This window comes from Caenorhabditis elegans, chromosome V, assembly GCF_000002985.6.
Source record: "Caenorhabditis elegans chromosome V".
In the NCBI taxonomy this organism is placed as follows: domain Eukaryota; kingdom Metazoa; phylum Nematoda; class Chromadorea; order Rhabditida; family Rhabditidae; genus Caenorhabditis; species Caenorhabditis elegans.
This window is the reverse complement of record NC_003283.11, coordinates 4,705,308-4,724,711: the sequence shown is the minus strand read 5'-3', so window position 1 is coordinate 4,724,711 and position 19,404 is coordinate 4,705,308. Positions and strand designations below refer to the sequence as shown.

Here is a 19,404-nt window from a genome sequence, read left to right as displayed (position 1 = left end):
TTTTGAATGAGAAAAAAAACAGGCGGAAATGATAACAAAAGTGACTCATTTTCATAAAGGTGCTTGGTACAAACACCTAATAAAAGAGCCAAGGCAGGCAGGTAGGTAGGCAGTTAGGAATTTCAAATATTTTATTACAAAGTTTGTGGCACAACATAAAATAATTTTATTTTGATTTTGAAACATATTTTTATCGGATAAAGCTTTTGGATCTGTGCAAAGTAGTGACTTGATAGAAAGAACATGATGATCATTTGGAAATATGGGAATATAATAAAAGACAAAAATAAATTACTTTAGCTCATCTGGAGTTTTTTCTCTTCTCCACGGCACTGGAATGATCAACGCTAACACAAGTAGAGTGTAGAGAATAATGAACATGACACTGAACGCTCCAACATATTCGATTCGATTTTTACAAGAAAGATCCGAGAAGCAGCCTCTGAAATATTGCAAAAATTATGATTAATAGATACTGATTCTGACAATTAATTCACGACAATTAAAATACCAGCGCTCAACTTACGGCTGATCTTCCAAAAGAATATTTCCATATCCAAGACAGCATTGTACACATGCAACAATAAAACAGCCAACACCAACTGCTCGATGAATTGGCATCAGGCGAGCTCGGTATTTTCCAGGCGAGCATGGGCACAGATATGTCAGAAATCCAAAGGAGAACTGGATGAATTTATATTGAAATGTTGGCCTTTTTTCTTATCAATTGGAAATTTATTTTCATTGTGTTTATTCAAAAAAAACGTGGTGCCAGGATGTTCCATTACGGGTTGATCTACAAAAAAAAATGCGGGAATTTTTAGCCCAAAAAATGTGACGTCAGCACGTTCTTAACCATGCGAAGTCAGTTGAGAACTCTGCGTCTCTTCTCCCGCATTTTTTGTAGATCTACGTAGATCTAGTCGAAATAAGACACTCTGACGCTACGTGCAAAAATAAAATAAACAGTTAGTAAAAAACGGAATTTGATTGTTTTGAAATTAATTGGGGACACAGTCAATTTTTAGTTTTTTTCAACAATTTTAGGAAAAATTGAATTTCAAAACTTTTTTAAATGATTAGAAAAAATTCCATACATTCTACAAATGTTTTTAAAATTGTTTCCTTAATTTTACAGTTATAAATTAAAATTTTTACAAATATGCAAATTAATTAAAACCACTAAATTTGAAACAACTTGTGTATAAACTTTTACGAAGGCACAGAAGCGCCTTACAAAACTTTTCAGATATTTTTCGTTAATGAAAACTTGATAACCCGAAATAAATCGATGAAACTTTAAAATTGGAATAAAATGTTTTTTTTTGTGAAAAAAAATTCTGAAAATTGGACAAATTATGTTTCAAATTACTAAACAAAGAGAGACCTACAAATATAGCTTAAAAACTTCAAAATCGGGTCATATATTTGCTCGGGAATTAAATAAATTAGTTTTAAGAAAATTAGTTTTTTTAACTTAAAAACAAAATCGAGAAAAATTCTTTTATTTTTTTGCAACTGAATTTGGTATATTAACGGTTTTTTGTGCTTTTGGGCAACAAAATTTAAAGTTATTAAACATTACAAAACCTACTAACCTGAACCAGATAAACCGAAAGCAGACAAATTCCAATCCAACTGTGAACACTTGTAAAATTATTCCACTGAAAAATTAACTTTTAGCATTAAAATTGAACTAATCCAAACGTACACCTGCGTTATTAGTACTCATTATAATCACAGTCAATGCAGTAATTCCTAGCCCAATTGCAATAATATGTAGAGCTGTGTGAAGTAGTTTTGAAATAATCTTCGCGTCATACCGGTACAATCGATATGCCAACAAAGCTTCTCCTTGAAAATAAATAAATGCTAAAATCATCAGAAACGCGTGCAGTTGATCGCCACGTTTCCCCAGTGCCTTATTATCTCCGTTTTTGACTTTTGAAGGCCACGCAAGACCATTTTTGAATGTGTTCAGGAAATATCCATTGAGACAGATTGTGATGAAACCGACGAAATGAGTTATTGAAAGAATTATGTCAAACCTGTTGAAAGACCGAGCATTGCCGAGTCGAGAGTCTGAAGACATCTGAAAATATCCAAAATTATAGAAAAATTATAGTAGTAAAAGAAAAAAGGTGTGCAAAACGAAATTTTAAAGCGAGAATAATTCCGCCAATTGATAACACAGGAGGTTAGAGAACGTGACTCAATACTGTGAAACACCCACATTCCATTGAAGTTTCGAAAATCAGAGTGAATCATTTTAAATTGGGCTGTCACTTGTCGGGATTTTTACTGCAAATCAGTGTTGGGCTGCAATTGCGGGTTGGCACACTTTTTTTTTCGATGAATTCGGCAAATTGGCAAATTGACGGTTTGCCGGAAGTTTTCAATCCCGGCAAGTTGCCGGTCTGTCGATTTGCCGTCTGCCGGATATCAGACTTGCGCAAATGTTTGGGTTTTTTTATTAGACGGTTTAAATTTTTTATAGACTATTAGATTTTTCTATTAGAGGAATTTTTTATTAGACGGAAACATTTAAAACTGTGCCTTTTTGAAATTTTTCCCCTTTTTCTTTAGACATTTTCATGGAATTTGCTTACTTTTCAAAAAAGATGTAGGAACGGTCACAGGATGCGTGCAGTTTTGCCGATTAAAATTGAAATTCTGAAATTTCCAAAAAAAAATGTGCAAAACCACAATTTGACAAAAATTTTCTATAAAAATTGTAGAAAAACTATACACATTTAGACAAACACTTTTTTGCCGGTATTCAAAATCGTTAACTGAAAAATGAGTTTTCACTAATTTTTGACAACTTTTGATTTATCAAATTTTTTAAGGTTAATGAAATTTTAAAATAATTTTCCGATCAGTTTTGATAAAACAAGTTAGAAATTCTTTCCTGTGCTATTTTATGTTCACAATCAGATTAAAAAATATATATATTGACGCTGTTGCCAACATTTTAGATTTGAAAAATATAAAAAGAGAAAAGCAATTTTTAAAAATTTTTGCTAAAAGTAGTGGCTCATAAAAACGTGTTTTTACCGATTAAAAATTGAAACAAGCCTAATTAATTATTTACAATAAAAAACCGGTTCCACATAGAATTATGGCCGGTACAAATGTTATTTATTGGAAAAAAAATCAATACTCATTCTCAATAAACCGAATTTATAAAACAAATTTCTGGATTAGCCGGACTCAATTTGAAATTTGAATTAATTTTTTAACAGAACTTCCCAAGTTCACCTTTTATGCTTATTTTTTTGGAACATGTTTTTTTTTCTAATCTTTTTTGAAAAGTCAGGTTGTGAAATCTGGTTTTTTGAGGGCTTTTAAAAATATTCAAACAAACTGTACCGTTGGAAATAGGTTTTTCTATAGGTTCAGATATCAAGGTAAACAAGAAACTGAGAAAAAAACAACAAGTTGATTGAAATGAATCTACAGTTTCAGTGAAATGCCAAAAAACTGAAAACCAGTGCCAAAATCAAATGAAAAGACTGCCAACCTTACACAAAAAGAGTTAGATGATAAGGAGAAAAAGTAGGAATTTGTGTATATGGGTCGTAGAGGAGAATGTTGCTCTCTCTCTTTGTTGCTTATCTTTTTTACAGCATACATTTACACACATACACACATACATTGATACATACACACTCTCTTTCTTAAATACATTCATAAATGCACAATTATTGCTAGTGAGCAAAAGACAATCGTAACCTGAAGAAAACTTCGAATTGTTTTTTGGGTGTGGTGCTGTTGGTCTCCACCGGCTGGAATGTTGGAAATGATAACCGGCTAAACAAATATTGAACCTAGAAAAAAAACATGTTTTGAGAAAATTTAATAAGCATATTTTTTTGAATATTATTGTCTTAAAAACTATGTACCATGTGTTTTGTCAAACTCGAGTAGCTCAAGTCACAACAGTTTCCGGAAAATTCACAAGAAGTTTATATGGAATTTATAGCCAAGAGTTTGCCAAAAAGTAGAAAACAAATTAACGAAAAATTAAGATAAATTTTGAAAATTTACTTATCAATTTGAGACGAAATTAAATATTAAAAATGTAGAGTTTTTGTCTGTGAGTAAAAAAATGTTACAAATTTTTCCTAAATTTTTGCATCTTTTATTTTAATTGAAAAAAAATTAAATTTTGTATTAGTTTTCTTTTTCAAATTAAAAAAAAAAGTTCAAATACCTGAAAATTTGAGAAGCTGTGTTTTGAATCATAAAACAGAGAAAAATGCTGAAAAAATTGGTAAAATGAAAAATGCCAAAACTAGGTAGCTCATATGCGCGAAAATTCAAAACTATTCAATCCTTAAAAATTATTAAAAATTTCAAAAATTAAAAAAATTAAAACATTTTAAAAAGTTCCGTCCGAAAAGTACGGTATTGTGAAAACTAAATGTTAAAATTTTTTTTCAAACACATTTTTCCCCTGATCACCATTATTCCTAACCACTAATCCATAATCTTTACACTACATAAAACCTTTTCCTTATCTAATTCTAACTGCAACGAGAGGCAAGAGACGCAGACATTCTACAACACACGTTGCCATATCAAAACAGTGGCCAAAGTGTAGTCTCCATTTTTGGGGGGTATTCTAAATACTTTGTAAATTGATTTATTCTACTTTGAGGATTCAGTGATGGTATGCAGAGAAGAATTTTTCAAATTTTATTTTAGAATTTTATTTTCTAAAAATGAAGCTAAAAGGATTCGAAAATTATTGTGGAATGAGGAAGTTGAATTGAAAATTGTGGTAGATCAGAGTGGAGCAAGCATAAAGTGAGTTTTTTTTTAAAATTTAACTATAGATCAAATTTCCGGCAAATCGGCAGATTGCCGGAATTGAAAATTACCGGCAAATCGGCGAATTGCCGGAATTGTAAATTTCTGGCAAATCGGCAGATTGCCGAAATTGTAAATTTCCGGCAAATCGGCAAATCGCCAGAATTTGAAATTTCCGGCAAATCGCCAAATTGCCAGAATTTTAAATTTCCGGCAAATCCGCAAATTGCCGGAATTGTAAATTTCTGGCAAATTGCCGGAATTGTAAATTTCCGGCAAATCGGCAAATTGCCGGAATTGAAAATTTCCGGCAATTTGCCGATTTGCAAAAAACTGTTCGGCAAATTGTGGTTTTGCTCATTTTTTTACTGATCATATATTGATCAGATTTTGAAAAAAAAATTGGCCAATTTTCGTTTTTTCCAAAAAAAAATCACAGTTTTTCAATTTTTTTAAAATGTCATTTTGAAGTTATTTGAATAAATTTGAGAAAAAAATCATCACAAATTATAGTTTCGTTTTAAAAATTCAACATTCGTATTTCAGTACCCTCTCCATCCATCCTGTAACATGTTGGTCTCTAGGGATTCTGGATTCTCAGCTCGTCAAAACCTCCTTCACAATTACCACTGATCACGGAAAATCTTCAAATATCGAACGAGTTATGAAGGTTCAGACTTCCACTTCTGTAAAAATAGGAAGCCTTAGGATATCCAGATGCGATGTTTTTAACCTCTTTGGACCGGATTTAGTAAAAAATGTTGCGGTTGATGTAAGCTTAACTAATATTAAATACCTTTTCTTTTAACTTTTTTCAGAACATCACTCCTAACTTCAAATTTCACGAGACACCAATTCCGATTTCAGAAGATGCAAAGTTATCCTTGATGAGACAACCGAGTGTTGCCAAGAATATAAGATTGGAGAAGCATCATTTGAAACAAATTTTGAAGAGTGCGAAGTGAGTTTTCAAGTAAAATAGGCTGAAACCTCAGAAATTTTTTTGGCGACAAATTTGCCAATTTACCGGAAAATAAGGCAATTCGCTGAAATTTTTTTTTGGCAAATTGCCGATTTGCCATTTGCCGGATACCAGACTTGCCGGAAATGTTTAGATGGATTTTTTATAAGACGGAAACCCTTAAAACTGTGTCTTTAAAAAAGTCTCCCGTTTCCTTTAAATATTTTCATAGAATTTGCTTACTTTTCGACATAAATGTGAGAAAATTTATAGGTTGCGTAAAATTTTGCCGATTAAAATTGAAATCCTAAAATTTCCAAAGAAAATGTCCAAAACCACAATTTGTCGATTTGCCGATTTGCCGGAAATTTACAATTCCGGCAATTTTGCGATTTGCCGAACATTTTCAATTCCGGCAATTTGGCGATTTGCCGGTTTGTCGGAAATATTCAATTCCGACAATTTGCCGATATGCAGGAAATATAAAATTCCGGCAATTCACCGATTTGCAGGAAATTTAAAATTCCGGCAAGTTGCCGATTTGCCGGAAAAAATAGTTTGCTGCCCACCCCTGGTCTGAAAGATGCAAAAATATAATTGCCAATGAAAAAAGCGCTTTTTTTTCAAAAATCCTTTGAAGGTTCAGTTGAACAAAAATATTGCCACACTTCTTTGGGAACTTTGATGCCGGTTGCCGAAAAGTTGCCGGAATTATTTTTTTCTAAAAACACTTTCTATAATTTTTCCAATTTTTGAAATTGAATCAAACACTAAAATATAAGGTTACCTGATCTTCCAAAAATCCTTTGTTCCAGTGTGTTCTACAAGAATGACGTCATCCGAATTACAAACTACAACGCCTACACTGACAAGACAACTCACCTATTCTATAAATTGGATGTCTCCAGTTCACCTTGCATCATGGATTCCTCAACAGCTGTCTATGAAACTTCTGCCGTTTCCCAATCACTTCCTTTCTCAAACTTTTTACTCAAAAACTCATTGACATCCTCCATGAGAACCACTGTTTTCCGAATGACTCAAATCTACTCGGCCCAGAAAACTATCTCGAAAAAGGCTCTAGTTCTGTTAGTAACCGGCGCTTCTGGATCCGGCAAACGACTGATGAGTCGAGTTTTTGCTTCTGAAACTCATCGGAACTTTTTCGAAGTTGATGGATATGAGATGGTCTGTGAGAATGCGTCGACGTCGGAGGCAAAGTGGACGTCGTGGTGGGAAAAAGCAAAGTTACTTCAGAACTGCGTATTGTTCATCAGAAATTCAAATGTTCTGGCTATTGATCAATTTAATGCATTAGGTGAGTTTTAAAAAGGGGTGGCAAATTTACCACCTTTTTTAGTCCACAATTTTCTCAAAAAATTTGAAAAAGTTTCTACAAAAATCTAGAAATTGCAAGGTTTTTTTCAGAATGAATTTAGCAGAAGCTCAAAGCTTTTTTTCTTGAATTTTTCTACTATATTTTGTTTTTCAAAGCGGATTTTGCTGAAATTTACCATCAAACTCTCCAAATTGTGGCAAAGTTTTCTAGAAATTTCATCTGCCATCCAGAAGTTTCTCAAATTTCCTAGTAGTATTTAGAAATTGCTCGAACTTTTTTAACCTTTTCAAATTTTCCAGAATATTCCAGTTCCTTCTAGAAGTTTTTAATTTTTAATTTTTCAAGTCTTCCTAATAGTTAGCTTTTCAAAAATTCACAGAAGTTTCTAGAAAAACTACAGTACTTTTACAGTACCCCAACACAATTTTACCTCGGACATCAGGAAGTCAAAAATGTTTTAATGAAAATTTTAGAAATTTTGTATTGAAAAATTTAGAAAACCTTTTTTTTTTCATCACATTGTACTATTTAAAAAAATACGAAAAAATCAATGCCAAACTTTCATACAAAATTTCCAAACTTTCAATGTTTCAAAAACATTTTACCTTTCGTTTACAATTCAACTTAATTTCAGACCGCCGTATCTTACAGTACATGGAACAGAAATTATCTGAACCATCCAAAATCACAGTCATATTCTCGTGCAACACGGATACGATGTCCTCCATGCCCGCCAACGTAAAGAACCTTGCGCTTTACACCTTTTCAGCAGAGTTTATGGATGAAAATGATCGGAAAACGTGGCTTCAATATTATTTGAACGAGAAACTCGCAAATCACGTCGCAAAGAAGACATCTGGGTTTACGTTGGCAGAGTTGGAAAAGCTCGTGAAAAATGGGAAGAAAGTGAAAATCGAGGAGAAGGAAGAGAAAGTTTATGAGGATTTGATTGATAAGAGGAATTCGAATTTTGCAGATGCTATTGGAGCACCAAAGGTGAGCATTTTTTCTATGGGAGTAGTGCTTTTTATCAAAAAGAATATTGTTGTTTAGAAAATCTATGGAATTTTTAAAAATTTGTTTTCAAAAATAATTCAGTATTTTTATTTGCAAAATTGAAAAAAATAATTGAAAAGAATTTGGAAAATCACTCTCGGAGACTGGTTTCTGGCAATTTGAACAAATACTCACAGACGATACTTTGCTTTTATTTAATTTCCAGAAAAAAATATGTTAAATTTATGAAAAAAAAATTCAGAGTTAATTTTAACTTTGAAAAAATCTAAATTTATTTTCAAATTGCACATTTTCATTGCAGATTCCAAATGTACGATGGGAAGATGTTGGAGGTCTCGAAGAGACGAAACAGACCGTCCTGGAAAGTATCCGCACAAATTTATTTGGCTCAAGAGCTCTTAAAAGATCTGGAATTATACTTTATGGCTCCCCTGGTTGCGGAAAAACTCTCATTGCTAAGGCAGTGGCAACGGAGTTTAAAATTGCATTCTTATCAGTTAAAGGTCCAGAACTTCTCAATAAATACGTGGGACAAAGTGAAGAGAACCTGCGGAAAGTCTTCGAAAGAGCTAAACAAGCTTCTCCGTGCGTAATTTTCTTTGACGAAATCGACAGTTTGGCTCCGAATCGCGGAAGGAATGGAGATTCTGGAGGGGTCATTGACAGAATTGTATCTCAACTGCTCGCGGAGCTAGACAAACTTCATAACTCCCCACTAACTAAAGTTTTTGTAATGGGAGCTACGAATCGTCCAGATTTGCTGGATAATTCTCTAATGACTCCTGGAAGATTTGATAAGCTGGTTGAGGTGAAGCCTGGTGAAGATGTAGAGTCGAAGACTAAGATTTTGGAAGCAGTCTCAAGAAAAATGAGATTCGAAGAGGATGTTGATTTGAGAGAAATTGTGAGTTCTTTTTTTTGAAGCGTTAGAAAATTTTTTTCAACTAAAAATAAACTTTGCATTTTCAGGCAAGTAAAGTTGACGAAAAAATGTCCGGTGCACAACTATTCTCCATAATTTCTAACGCTGGAATGGCTGCAATTGTGGAAACGATTCAAAGTATTGAGGACGGGAAGACTGAAAATCAATCAATACGGGTTGCTCAGAGACATCTTTTGGAAAGTGTGAAGAGGTTTCATGAAACTAAATATTAGTTTTTGAAAATCTGAGAAATAAATTGTGGTTTATAGGATTATTGGGTATTATTTGATATTAATCACGCGAGCCAGGAAAATCAATAATATAAAAAACCAGTTCGCATACCTAAATTGTAGCTAGTAATTCATAAGTATTAAGCTCTCTGTGCACAATACAAAGATACCTAAATTTTTTCAAAAATCAACAAAAATATTCTAAACAAAACACAAATTTAGCAGTCACTTATTTTTCCTTACCTTTCAAAAGTTTCCACAAATTTTCAGAAATTTCCAGTAATGCCCAGAGAACCTTGATAGATTTCTGAAAGTTCCAAGAAGTTTGCCCATTTTTAGAAGCTTCTTGAAAAGTCTCATTTCTTCATTTTTGCTGCTGAAATTTCCGTCTCGTTTGTTGCCTGAGCACTCATTAAAAAAATTCACATTCATTTTTCCACTCTTAAAAAACCGTAATAATAAATTTTGGCAACATAAATAACCTTGAGAAAATTAGTTTTAAAATTAAGTTTGATATCAAAATTTGCTCATAATTTCTTCGGCCATCTTCTTGAAAACGGGATCGCATTTCTTCACACCAGCCGATGTCAGATGTATACTGTTGTCCACGTAGGAAAGTTGAGTGTCTCTATCAAAAGTTAGATACTTGTCGTTTTCAAGGAACACGTGGCTTAGATCGAAGAACTGAAAATTTTAGGATTAGTGGGAAATTTTGGATATTAAAATTAGTATATTTTTGTAAACTGTTACGACTTATTTTTACAAAAATTTCCGTCAATTTTAAATTATTTTACCGCAAAACAATTAAAAATTAATCGGAATTTTTTTGTTGCGTTTTTGTCGGTAAGTTACTGATTTACGCGGGTATTTGAAAATATTTAAACATTTTTTTACGAAATTTAAAAAAAAATCAGTTAAAAAATTAAGAAAAATGCCCTAAATTGTTTCGCAGATTAGAGAATTGATGGAACTCACATGGCACTCTGTGCATTTCATCATGTTCAGCCTCTTTTTCACAAAATTCATCTCTTTCTCAGCCTTCTTCTTATTCAGATTTAAATGCTCCAGCTCGTCAGGTTTTTGAATCAAGTAATGGAGATACAAATTAAGGAATCCTAGTGGGTACATTGGATGAGCATCCAATATGTATACGGTTTTCACGAACCTAAACTTTTTAGAAGTTGGAAACCAAGCTATAAAGTAACACAAACTTCTCATAGAATGCGATATTCTCATTGATTTGCTGCAAATATCCATCATTTTCTTCATATTTTGTCTTGAAAGCAGCTGAGAATCTGAAAATGTTACTATAAATCTACAAGAAATGTTGGAAAATTTTACCGAGCAACAATAAGAAGAACGTCTGGTTTGTATTTTTCAACTTGTTGCCTAGTAATTTCAAGAGCTCCGCTTGAAAGAGCAGAATCTGTGTACAATGCGTAGCCTTCTGAAAAAAATAGTTTATTTAAAAAATTCGCTAAAAAAGTAGCAATACGCGTAGAGGTTTAGGACGTAGTGTAGTCCTTTTTTTTTTAAATTTTCAAGTTTTTTGCCAAATTTTCCAAAGATACGCACTTTTTTTCTGATAAATTTCAAGTATTTTTAAGGAATAATAATCTAACTTGACCAAATACCATAATAAAATTCTCAAAAATTTGGAAATTTTTAGTCCAAGTTTTCGTAAATTGCCAAATTTTCCAAAAGTTTTGCACTTACCACTTATGGCAATATATCTGTAGTCCGAGTAGTTATAGTTAAAATGTGCCCGTATATGTTCACCAAGATTCATCACATAACTATTTCCAATCATTAATATTGACATATTCCCTTTACCCGGCTGAAATTCATTGTAATAAAAGAGTGCTCTAAACTGCTATTAAAACTTACCGGAAACCTGCACTGCCCATAAATCTCGTTGCTTGGCGGTACAAGTTCCTTCTCAATACACTCATCAATTTGTGGTTCTGTTTTCCAAATGTAATTGAAGAACACTTTATTTTGTGCCACAATATCCTGAATCTCATCTGGCACAGACATTTGCCAAAATTTGTCATTTCTAATACTGTACTGAAGGTAAGCATTTCCAAGTATCAGCACAAGAACCAATGGGACAACTCCCTTCCAGTTCATTTGGAGATATTGCTTTTCGAAGAGATGATGAAGAATTATAGATGCCACCAGGGTTATCACTGAAAATTTCTGAAATTTAAGAAAAAAAAGTAGTGAAAAATAACTTACTTATACAAAACAAGTGACTTTTCAGAGTGCTTTCAATGAAAATTGAAATTATGGGCCAATGGACAAGATACATGACATAAGAGATGTCTCCAATATAGGAAAGTGTTCTGGATTCCAGAATCTGGAAATATTTATTTTTCGTTCTGGTATCTGAAAGTTGAATTTTCAGTAGTTTTTCCGCAAATTGTAGTAATAAAAACTACCGTGTTTAGTGGAAAAAATTATGAATATTAAAAAAAAAACCCTTTTTTCTAAATGTTCTGTCAAAATTTAAAATTAGAAATTGATATAGAAATATGAAAAAATATTTTCACTTTTTAAAAACAAATTGACTTTTAAATGAAGATTGTTTATCTAAAAATCCAACTTCGATATTTTTTCCATTATGAAAATTATATAATTCTTATGAGGTGCACTTCAATTTCAATTTTTTTGAATTTTTGAAGATCTCGAATTTTGAAGACATTTTTTGAAGACAAACTCTCTTGTTTTGTAGACAAACTCTCTTGTTGAAAATTACCTGATTATCCTTGGACTCGACTGCAATAATAAACGCAGTGGCTGCAGTTACCATAGGCCTTGAAATCAAAACATCAATTTTTGTAGGTAATGCACATAATGATATGACTGTCAGTGCAAGCATCACGGAGTCTTCTTTGCTTACTGAACAGAACTTTTGAAATTTGTTTTCACTAACATCAGAATTTTCGGATTTTTCTGATATTTTAGCCACTTGAGATGGGAAACTTTTCGTCCAAAATAGTGCAATAAATCCTGCGGAAAACTGCCATAATCTGAGGAACATAAAGTTGAATGCAAATGCAGAATTGACAAGTGCAAAGCCGACGAATCCAAAAATTGAGATTATTGACACTGTCATGAGCTTGCAAGTTTCTTTTTTGTAGTGTTGTAGACCAAAAAAGATAAATGGGACGAGCAGATAAAACTGCATTTCCACAGATAATGACCATAGATGTACGAAAATGTTCAATGAAGATCGCTCGGCTTGGAACTGAAAAAGTTTTGTAGTATACGTTTTGGTAAGTTTTTTTTTTGAATCATGAAGCCTAGAAAATGAAGGACGCGGCAAAGAAATGAAGGGATACAAGGTAGGTAGGATCGTAGGTAAGCAAACCTTAAAGGATCGCAAAGAGGCTGAAGTAGGTATATAGATAGAAGTAGGTACGAAGACAGATGCAAGCACATAGGCAGATGTAGGCAACCTGCAGACTGACCGGTAGACATATGCAGGCACATCTCGTGCCAACCTATGCATGTACTTGCCTCACCAAATGTTTTCAAGTTTCTTGCACAACGCCTGTCTACCTGCGTGCCTGGCTATACCTACAAACCTATCAACAAGTACCTACAAAACCTGGCTTAACACAAGCCAACCCATTTACTTACCTATCTACGAGTGCCGACTCTACGACAAACCTACCCACTTTCTTATCTACCTACGAGTACTTACGAATACCTGCCTTCCTACAAACCTACCTACTTGCTCGCCTACCTACCTACCCACGAGGCCAAAGACTACACTACTTTATAAGAAAACTGGAAGGAAATTAAATTTTTAGATCAAATTATGAGGTGAGTTCTATTAGTTTTCTGGCAAAAAATGAGTATGGAAATTTTCTTAAAATGAACATTTTTCTAAACAAAAAAAATGTTTTTCTGAAACAAACCTCTCTAAAATAATCGGCTTGATCGTGAATAATCAGCTGATTAGTAACCAAGCACAACGACGCCAATCCGTACCGATCATTGTTGCCCCATAGAAAATCTTCATAATAAATACGTAAAAGAATGACAGTGACTAGAATCACCAGATAATATACGGGAAGAATTCTTTTAAATCTACAATAAAAAATGATAATTAAAGGACTATGCTAAAAAGTATTGATTACCGTCGATAATAAAATGAAATGAAATCTGAAACTTTAGAAAGTTTAGTCTTCGTTAAATTTTTCGCCATGAGGTATCCGGAAATGACAAAGAATCTGAAATTTTTTTTTGATTTACTATAGTTCCTGATCCTGAAAATATTTATAAAAAAGTAGACGTAGGTGGCCTTCAATTCAAACAACGCCTTTCTGGGGTAGGCATGTAGGCAGGCACGTAGGCAGGCATAATCACGTCTAATTCTAAAACTTACACATCAACTCCAAGAAATCCATTGACAAACAAAGTTGGAAATAAGTGGTAGATAAAAACACAAACAATTGCGATTCCTCGAAGACATTGTATATCCTTTCGCATTTCAAATTAGAACACAATTTTGTGGCACTAGAGTCTATCAACAAAAGGTGATGTATTTCTGTCTGCCGTCAAAACACAAAAGACCACACACGGACGGGGATGCTTTTTTTTGGAGGAACAAGAAATGCCAGGAGGCATAGACAAGAACTGTTGGTGTTCAAAACACGGGAGGCTAGACGGTAAAGGAAAGTCATATATAGAGACGTCTTGCAAGAATTGGAACAAGTTTCTAATGACCAAGTTATCTGCATATATCCGTATTGAGTGGAGCGATATAAATACTTTGTAAGAAAGTATATGGGTTTTACTTTTGCTTTTAGAATAAGAAAACAAATTAATTAAAAATGCAGGAAAGTGAAATTAGTGCAGAAATGTTTGAAATAACGATAATGTCCTTGCTGCAATATTTGCAAAATAATTTTTTTTATTGATCCATGCAAAGTAGATCTACTGTATTTTGCATAAACTTTGAAAATGTTGTCAATTTAATATATTTGCAAATTTTTTTGGAATTCTCGTACTTGTTTACTTTTTAAGTTTACCCAAAACTGAACCAGAGTCTTTTTGGAATTTTGTTTTAAATGATTAAAAATGGACCAAATATATGACCAAATTTAATGACCAAATATAAAAATGGAAACATTTATAATTTTTTTTCAAAAATGTTTAATTAGCTTTTCTATTATACAAAAAAAATTTTTAAAAAGGGGTTATAATTTTTAAATTCCCCCGCAAATGAATGACCCAGTTTTATATTTTTGCGTTTTTTTAGCTGTATTAAATGTTGAATTTAGATAATTTTTTTTGCAGGATTTCAAAATTAAATCAATTTTTGCATAATTAAACTTAAAATAATGAAAAATTCTCTAAATTTTTTTTCACAGTTATAGTCGATTATTACGGTCCATTTTCTATCATTTCAACTAAAATCCTTTATTTTCTATTTTTCCAATTTTTTTTGGGTGCATAAAGTTAATGAAGGCATCCAAATCAGGTCTTTGAACAAGTACTCTTGAATATCACTTCCTGTTCATCCTAGAGAAAATTCTGTGTAAACAATGCGACTTATACGATTTTTTACGAAGTTTTTATGTCTATATCTTGATAAGAGAACAGGCAAGAAAAAGGTGGGAGTAAACAATACACTCGGAGACATGGAAATGGGAAAGAATGTATACCGGTGACGCTTTTTTGGATGTGGAAATATCGGTTTTCAGATTTTTTTAGAATGTCTGAATTTTGAGGGCCAAAAAAAAATATCCGAGTCAGGGAGATACTGAATAAAATTTTACAGTGTTCATCTGTCGGCTTTTTTTTGAAAACTTTAGTTTTTGCACAAAAATTATTCAAACAAGTAATTTTTGTCAGCGAAAAAAAGCGAAAATTTATTTTCGCTGTTTTTTTTATTACTGGAGCGTAATGACTACTGTAGAGCTTGTGTCGATTTACGGGCTCTGTTTTTCAAATGAATTTATTTTTGAATTATTTTCAAAATGCTAATAATATTCTATTGATAAATAAAACATTCAACTCATATCGAAAATTGAGCCCTTAAATCTACACAAGCACTACAGTAGTCATTGAAAGGGCTTGCTTAAGTTTTCGCTGCGAGATATTTTGCTGGTCAAATATGAGGCGTAATACGCATTCTCTGATTTTTGTGCTCCCGTGATATCTTTCAAATTTTGAAGAATTTCAGATAAATGTATTATAAGCGTTTTTAGCAAAATTATTTCAAATGAAGCTTCGAGCAGGAACGGGCCGCAATTACCAATTCCCAGTTTTTTAACTTTTTTCGAGAGAACATTATTCAAAAGTAGATTAAATATTACAATAATTAGATAGTGAAGACTATGCCCTTCACAAATACTGGCGTCATATCCCTATTCAGTTTAAAAATTTTTTTAACCCTTGAAATTCGAACTGTGTACGTGCTAAATCCAAAATGACTTCTAAAGAATGTAGTGTACACTTTGTTGTGTATTTTTATCCATTCTTATTATATTCTGATCATCCATCAAATTCATCGCAGATTACCTTTGTTATTAGCCAAATTCAAGTGCTCTCCCACTCCTTGTGACGTTGCCCCTTTTTTAGACTTGTCTCATTGGTCCATGTTGCTCATCAAGGAGCTGAGAAATGAAGAAAATGAAGACTTTGCGAAAAGCTCATTCAATTAATTTTCATTACAATCAAGACGCCGTAGTTCGGACATAATTTCATGTCTTGGTAATTAGTCCCTGGGTTCGAAAATCGTTTTTTTTTCCTGAAACAGTTTCTGTTTTCCATAGCAAATTATCCGTTTTAAAACTGATTTTTTGCCAAAGATACAGTATCCAAACAATAAAAAAAACAACAATTTGTAAACTATTTTCTATTCTCGGATCGACTAGTGTTATGATTCTAAAGTTTTAACAGTTTCCACTTCCACTTCCACACCAAGTTTCCACTTGGCATCATTTAAAGTGTAATATTCTTTTTCTGATAGTGAGTTTGAATTCATATTCAAAACATATATTATTTACAAAAAAACAGACAACAAGATCACATCTCTTCCGCTTTCCTTTCCCGGAGCACCAGAAAACAAAAGAAAAAATATTCACCGGAACCCGATATTTTTGGGAACATATTTATTGTAGCGAATTGCAAAATAGCCGTATAATTTAAAAAATTAAGCCGTGAAACCAATCTGAAAGCTTTTTGAAATTTTTTTTAAAAAGAAAATCTTAAACTTTTTCACTCAATTTGATCAAAAAAAATTTCAATATTTTTTTCAAATAACTTTTAGGCATCCTTAAAATCATTAAAAATTTGCAAAATCCACATTTGGAGCAATTGAACGGATCTCTAAGGAAGTGAAAAATCTTCGACTCTATTTTTTGTCTAGTTCAAAATGCTCCGATGTTTCTAAAAATTTCTATAGGAACCCAATTTAAAAGTCCTATTTCAAACGATATATATTTCATTCGAAAGTCTAAAAGTGAGCTCTGCAAGCCACAAATCATGTTCTCAAAAAATTGTTTCTCCATCATGTGACTTTTTTTCCCAACCACCTGTAAATTGTATCACTTCCTTGAATTGATATCACTTTTCTTTCACATTTCCAAAATTTCAATTTAAAACTTATTTTCATCCATAAGAAAAAAGAAATTAAGTTCTGAGAATAGATTTTTCGGGAGCAAACAAGTCCGAAATTCACCTGTTGTGCTCTTGACTCCACCTTAAAGTTTTTTTTAGATGAAAACATTTATTCAACAGAACAAAAAAACCTCTAAAGTTGAGCAAAAGCCCATTCTCACGATGATTATCGTGTCGAACATCTCGCCATTTGAAAATAACAAATTTGTAGATGTTTTGTTGTTTGTTCTGAAATTTTTTTTTTGAATAGCAACTAGATGTTGTGAACCCACGACACTGCGTCAGCCATCTCACCCACAATTTTGTCTAGATCTAAGATCAGATTTGTTCGGGTGCATTTAGATATTTGGTGGGTGCATATTTTAGATTTTTTTTTGCTCTCATTAATCCAAGTCAAAACTTTTTTTTTGGTTTAGGTTGAGTGGGTCAGTTCTTTTCACATACAAATCGTGGGAAATCATACGGAAAGGAATCACAGATCGGATGAATATTTAGATTTGCACTTTTGAAGTTTGCCACTACATTTTTTTCTGAAAATACCTCTTTTTTGGGGCGCCCGTGGAAGTTTGAGACTATCATATATCACGCTCTGTTATAAAAAAATTGAGTCCCGTAAGATGTCGGCTGATATTTTTCCACGCTCGTGTATTCTTCTAGCCAAATGTTAGTAGTCTCAACTATACGATATACGAAAAAAGGTTATTCAGGTGATATCAGTATCGAAAAAAAGAGCATTTTCAGCTGCATGGATACTACTTTACGTATACATGACAAATACATGACCGGCTTGATTTCATGACCACCCACATCACATTCATTTTTTGTTCTATGCAGAACAATTTAAATTTTCTGGAAAAAAACATTTTTGGCAGGAAATTCAAATTTTCTGGAAAAAAAAACATTTTTGGCGGAAATTTCAATTTTTGAGAAAAAAGTTGACCGTATATTTTAGCGGTTTGTATTTTCTTAAAATGCACAACCCAGGTATAAACTTTTAAAATTGGGAAGAAAAAAGGTAACCAGTGAACTTTATTTAAAAAATTTTTAACTTCAAAATTTTTCCGTTTACGAACGGGAAACCCGTCAAGCTCCTGACTCTTGATAGGTTTCGCTTTACACTATTATTTACACTATTATCTTATTATTTTTTGTTCCAATATTCTAATCCTCCCCCTCTCCCAACCAGTTGATGACACCTATTCACGCTTAGCCTATTCATGAGATGTTAACGACCGGATAGAAAATGTGCTTCTATCAATTATTAACACCAGTTCCTTATTCCGAATAGTTGAAATTTATTTTTAGACATCGCCAAAAACCTCTTGAACTCTAATTTCTTTCGACTTGTTGATGCAACTTGTCAGTTTATGCCATCTTCTTATTTTCTCATCAATTGTGCAAAAAAGTAATTTCCGGGAACTTTTTAGACAAGTTCATTCGTTCAATTTTTTTGTCCAGTTGGAATTCAATTCTGATGTTTCTGCCTTAAGAACCTTGCAAACCCCCGTCTACTTGTTTGAAAAAATCATGAAAATTCCTAAAAAAAATTCCAATCCTGGCAGCCGTATATTCGTGTTAGTCATGTCAGTGTTACCCTCAAAACAAACCTAATACCTAGCTCAAAAACTGACATTAATACTTTGCACCTGCTGAAAAGAGGTTCAGTTTCCGCTTTCTAAATGTTTTTTTTAGATTCGCAGTTTTGGGTCATCTCGTTTACAAATTTCCACAAAATTAGTCAACATCTCTCACAAACGTCACATAAATTTGATGTCGAGAAGACCTGGAAATCGATGTGTCATCAAGTGTTCGATCCTAGAACACTATCAATATTTTTTTTCGACTAGGGATGTTATCAGGGGCAATACGGGTCCATCTAAGAGACTTTGATAATCCAATTTCATGTGATTAGGGGTGAAGATAATAGGTAGGCATGTAGGCGTTGGTAGGTACGTAGGTAGGCATGTAGACATGTTGACAGGCAGGATGTCGCCGACAACTTGCCCTCTGTTGCTAAACGGGTACTCTCCCGCTAGACCAATAATTGAAAATGTTAGGCAAATCGACAATTTGGCAATTGCCGAATTTTAAAATTTTTGAATCAAAAACTCAAAAAATGAGCAAGAAAAAATTAGAACATTTTGATGTTCCGTTATGAGAATTACATTTTTTGTACTTACTATTAATTCTGCCTTTTCGACCGAATTAACGAAATTTGCTCTAAGCTTATGATGAGTGTCAATAATTTCCAAGTCAGGTAGTTCTGATCTAAACAAAGACTCAAGCTCACCAGGAACTAAAAAGTGCAGAAAAAAAGTGTAGATCATTGATATTCTTCTTTTGAAAGCGCAACAAAACGGAAATTTTCCACAATTTCTTTTTTGAGCACTAATCTAGGAGTTAGATGACCAATTGCTGCGTCAGTTCCTTTTGCGTTTTTTGAAAGTTGACGCATATTGAGTAGTAGTGTGGGAGAAACTTG

At 32.9% G+C, this 19,404-nt stretch overlaps 3 protein-coding genes across 4 annotated transcripts; 1 reads left to right on the top strand and 2 right to left on the bottom strand.

Moving 5' to 3' along the window:
• Positions 1 to 90: 90 nt before the first annotated feature.
• Positions 91 to 2,098, bottom strand: F39G3.5 (Cytochrome b561 domain-containing protein; the record flags this gene model as incomplete). Of its 2 annotated transcripts, none has more annotated exons than NM_001028729.5 (4): positions 91 to 442; positions 527 to 684; positions 1,599 to 1,664; positions 1,712 to 2,098. In NM_001028729.5, the coding sequence occupies 4 exons, from the start codon at positions 2,090 to 2,092 to the stop codon at positions 292 to 294; spliced, it is 756 nt and encodes a 251-aa protein (NP_001023900.1). In that variant the 3' UTR covers positions 91 to 291. The 2 variants fall into 2 exon arrangements, with proteins under 2 accessions (NP_001023900.1, NP_001023901.1); NM_001028730.6 differs by having other exon boundaries at positions 117 to 442; positions 527 to 796; positions 1,712 to 2,092.
• Positions 2,099 to 4,618: 2,520 nt separating this feature from the next.
• Positions 4,619 to 9,324, top strand: prx-6 (Peroxisomal ATPase PEX1). Its single transcript, NM_071867.6, has 7 exons — positions 4,619 to 4,812; positions 5,362 to 5,587; positions 5,634 to 5,776; positions 6,592 to 7,094; positions 7,750 to 8,111; positions 8,434 to 9,036; positions 9,102 to 9,324. The coding sequence occupies exons 1-7, from the start codon at positions 4,673 to 4,675 to the stop codon at positions 9,285 to 9,287; spliced, it is 2,163 nt and encodes a 720-aa protein (NP_504268.1). The 5' UTR covers positions 4,619 to 4,672; the 3' UTR covers positions 9,288 to 9,324.
• A 376-nt stretch (positions 9,325 to 9,700) lies between these two features.
• oac-24 (Acyltransferase) lies at positions 9,701 to 13,948 on the bottom strand. The gene is made up of 11 exons (NM_071866.5): positions 13,681 to 13,948; positions 13,433 to 13,525; positions 13,211 to 13,382; positions 12,043 to 12,534; positions 11,523 to 11,643; positions 11,172 to 11,473; positions 11,001 to 11,121; positions 10,626 to 10,731; positions 10,496 to 10,579; positions 10,260 to 10,449; positions 9,701 to 9,968 (listed from the first exon to the last, which is right to left on the bottom strand). Exons 1-11 carry the CDS (start codon positions 13,782 to 13,784, stop codon positions 9,801 to 9,803), a joined length of 1,953 nt encoding a protein of 650 aa, NP_504267.3. The 5' UTR covers positions 13,785 to 13,948; the 3' UTR covers positions 9,701 to 9,800.
• Between the last annotated feature and the right edge of the window lie 5,456 nt (positions 13,949 to 19,404).

What these genes read in the sequence shown, in the direction of transcription:
- oac-24 (NM_071866.5), bottom strand. Translation starts at nt 13,784, where the DNA reads ATGCGAAAGGATATACAATGTCTTCGAGGAATCGCAATTGTTTGTGTT. An exon ending in ATGGGCAGTGCAGGTTTCCG is followed by an intron (nt 11,122 to 11,171) that starts GTAAGTTTTAAT and finishes AATGAATTTCAG; the next exon opens with CCGGGTAAAGGGAATATGTC. An exon ending in AATATCGCATTCTATGAGAA is followed by an intron (nt 10,450 to 10,495) that starts GTTTGTGTTACT and finishes TAAAAAGTTTAG; the next exon opens with GTTCGTGAAAACCGTATACA.
- prx-6 (NM_071867.6), top strand. Translation starts at nt 4,673, where the DNA reads ATGGTATGCAGAGAAGAATTTTTCAAATTTTATTTTAGAATTTTATTT. An exon ending in CAAATTTTGAAGAGTGCGAA is followed by an intron (nt 5,777 to 6,591) that starts GTGAGTTTTCAA and finishes CCTTTGTTCCAG; the next exon opens with TGTGTTCTACAAGAATGACG. An exon ending in ATGTTGATTTGAGAGAAATT is followed by an intron (nt 9,037 to 9,101) that starts GTGAGTTCTTTT and finishes TTGCATTTTCAG; the next exon opens with GCAAGTAAAGTTGACGAAAA.